Source organism: Sinohyriopsis cumingii, chromosome 17 (genome assembly GCF_028554795.1).
Source record: "Sinohyriopsis cumingii isolate HCF-2022 chromosome 17, ASM2855479v2, whole genome shotgun sequence".
Classification (NCBI taxonomy): Eukaryota; Metazoa; Mollusca; class Bivalvia; order Unionida; family Unionidae; genus Sinohyriopsis; species Sinohyriopsis cumingii.
The window spans coordinates 63,826,416-63,829,510 of record NC_142977.1 but is presented as its reverse complement, the minus strand read 5'-3'; the positions used below and the strand labels follow the sequence as shown (position 1 = coordinate 63,829,510).

At 40.9% G+C, this 3,095-nt stretch overlaps 1 protein-coding gene across 1 annotated transcript; it reads left to right on the top strand.

Moving 5' to 3' along the window:
- Nucleotides 1–1,437: 1,437 nt before the first annotated feature.
- On the top strand, nt 1,438–2,031 carry LOC149779107 (uncharacterized; the record flags this gene model as incomplete). The annotated part of the gene is made up of 2 exons (XM_089938397.1): nt 1,438–1,572; nt 1,915–2,031. Coding segments are annotated over 2 exons (252 nt in total), but the record flags the coding sequence as incomplete, so codon positions are not given.
- Between the last annotated feature and the right edge of the window lie 1,064 nt (nt 2,032–3,095).

Below are 3,095 nucleotides of genomic sequence, written 5' to 3'. Positions count from 1 at the left end.
CTCTTCCTCTCTATATCTCATTTTCTCCATCTAAATCTCTATATCTCTCTCCATCTCTCTCTTTCTCTCTCTGTTTCTCTCTCTTTCCCTCTCTCCCACTCTCTCTTCCAATCTCTCTTCCACTCTTTCTTTCCCACGTTCTCTCCCATTCTCTCCTACACTCTCTACCACTCTCTCTCTCTATCCCACTCGATCTCTCTCTTTCTCTTCAACTCTTTCTCTCATACTTTTTCTATCCAGTCTCTCCCGCCCACGTTCATTCTTTCTCCCCTCTTTCTCTCTCCCACTCTCTCACTCTCTCTCTATCCCAATCTCTCCCTCTCTCCGACTCCCTCTCTCCTTCTCTCCCTCTCTCCTTTGCTCTCACTTTGTCTCTCTCTTTCTCTCATCCCATCTATCTCTCTCATTCTCTCTCTCTGTTTTTCTTTCTTTCTCTCTGTCTCTCTCTCTCTCCCACTCACTCCTTCTCCCTCTCTTCTCTTTTTCTCTTACTCACTCTCTATGTATCTGTTTCTCTCTGTGTGTATTTCTCTCATTCTATCTCTGTATCTCTCTCTCTTCTTATCTCTCTCTTTGTCTCTCTCGTTCTCTTTCTCTCTCTTTTTCTCTCTCTCTCTCGCTCTCTTTATATTTCTCTTCATCTCTCTTCCTTTCTCTCTCTCATTCTCTGTTTCTTTCACTATCACTCTCTTTCTCTCTCTCTTTCTCTCTTTCGCCCTCTTTCTCTCACTCTCTCTCTCTTGTACTATTTCTCTCCTCTTTCTTTCCATCTCTCTCTACTCTCTCGCTCTTTATCTTTCCCTCTTTCTCCTTCTCTCTTTCTCTCTATCTATGTCTCTCTGTTTCACTCTCTCTCTCTCTCTCACTCTGTCTCTTTCTCTATTTCTCTATGTCTCTTTTTTCTCTCTCTCTGTGAATTGAGAGATGAATACACATAAAAAAAGAGCGAGAGAAGAGAGTGAAAAAGAGGGAGAGAGAAAGAGAGAGAAAGAGAGAAAGATAGAAAGAGAGATAGAAAGAGAATGGGAGAGAGAGAAAGAAAGAGAGAGGAAGAGAAAGAGAGAAAGAGAACGAAAGAGAGTGAGAAACAGCAAAAGGAAAGAGAGAGAAGGAGTGAGTGTGAGGGAGAGAAAGAGAAAGAGAGAAAGAAAAACAGAGAAAGAATGAGAGACAGAAAGATGGGAAGAGAGAAAAGAAGAGAGAGAAAGAGAGAAGGGGAGAAAGAGAGAAAAATAAAGAGAGAGAGAATGAGAGAGAGAGAACGAGGGAAAGAGAACAAGGAGAGGGAAAAGAGAGCGAGAATGATATAGAGAAAGATAGAAAGAGACAGACAGACAGACAGACAGAGAATTAGAGAGGGAAAGAGAAAGAGAAACAAAGAGAGTGAGAAAGAGAAAAAGGGAAGACAGGGAGACGGAGTGAGTGGGAGGGAGAGAGAGTGAAAGAGAGAGAAAGAAAAACAGAGAAAGAATGAGAGAGAGAAAGAGAGAGAAAGAGAGAGACAAAGTGAGAGGAAAAAAGACAGAGAGAGAGAAAGAGAGAAGGAGAGATGAGAGAAAAGATAAAAGGAGAGTATGAGAGAAAGAGTTGTAGAGAAAGTGAGAGATCGAGTGGGAGAGAGATAGTGAGACTGGGAGAGATTGTAGTAGAGAATGGGAGAGAAAGTGGGAGATAGAGAGTGGAAGAGAGAGTGGGAGAGAGCAAAAGAGAGGGAGAGCCAGAGAGAGTGGGAGAGAGTAGGATAGAGCGAGAGTGAGAGAAAGTGGGATAGAGAGATAGAGATAAGAGAGACAGTCAGAGAGTGAAAGAGAGAGCGGGAAAGAGGGATTGAGGGAGAGAAAGATATAAAGGAACAAAAAATAGAGAGAGAAAGAGAGAGCGAGAACGAGAGAATGGATAGAGATAGAGGGTTAGAGGGAGCAAATGAGAGATAGAGGAAGAGAGAGAGAGGAAGAGAGAGAGAGAAAGATAGTGAGAGAGACAGAGAAGGAGAAGGAGCGAAATAGAGAGAAAGAGAGAAAGGGAGAGTGAGAAAAGTGACAGTGAGAGAGAGAGAAAGAGAGAAAGAGAGAAAAAGAGAGAGAAAGAGAGAGAAAGAAAGAGAAAGAGATAGAGAAATAGTGAGAGAGCAAAAGAGAGAGAAAGATAGATAATAGAGAAAAAGTAAGATAGACAGATAAAAAGATAAAATGAGAGAGAGAGAAAGAGGAAAAGGAAAAGAGTAAGAGAGCGAGAGTTAAAAGGAGAGAACGAAATAAAAATGGAGAGATAGGGAGAAAAAAGAGAGATAGAAGGAGGGAGATTGAGAGAAAAAGGGAGGTAGAAAGAGAGAGCGAGAAATGGAGAGAAAGAGAGAAGAGAGAAAGAAAGAGAGTGAGTGAGAAAGAGTGAGATAAATATGAGAGGAAAAGAGAAAAGTGACAATTATACAGCATGAGAGAGAGAAAGAGAAAGGGAGAATGAGAGAGAGAATAAGAGAGATAGAAAGAGAGATAGTGAGTGAGAATGGGAGAGGAAGATAAAGAGAAAATGAGGGAGAAAAAGAGACACATAGAGAAAGAGACACAGACAGAGAAAAGGAGACAGAGAAAGAGAGATAGACAGAGAGAATGAGAGATAGAGAGGAAATGAAATAGATTGAGAAAGAGAAAAATAGAGAAAGATTTAAATAGAGAGAGAAAGAGAGAGAAAATGAGAGATAGAAAGATAGAGAGACGGGAAGAGAGAAAAAGAGTGAGAGAGAAAGAGAGACAATGAGAGAGAGAGAAAGACAGAAAAAGAATTAGAGAGAAGAAGAGCGAAAGATAAAGAGAAAGAATGATAGGGAAAGAGTGAGAGAGAGGATGAGAGAAAGAGCGAGAGTGAGAGGGAGAAAGAGAGATTTACAGATAAAGAAAGTTAGAAAGACAAAGAGAGAAGAGAGGCATAAAGAGAGATAGGGAGGAGAGAGAAAAAAGATAGAAAGAGAAACAGAGAGAGAATGAGAGAAAGATAGACAAATGCGAAGACAAAGAAAAGAGAGAAAAAGAAAGACAGAAAGAGAGAAGAGAAGGAGAGAAAGATAAAGGGAGAGAGATAGAGAGCGAGAGGGAGGA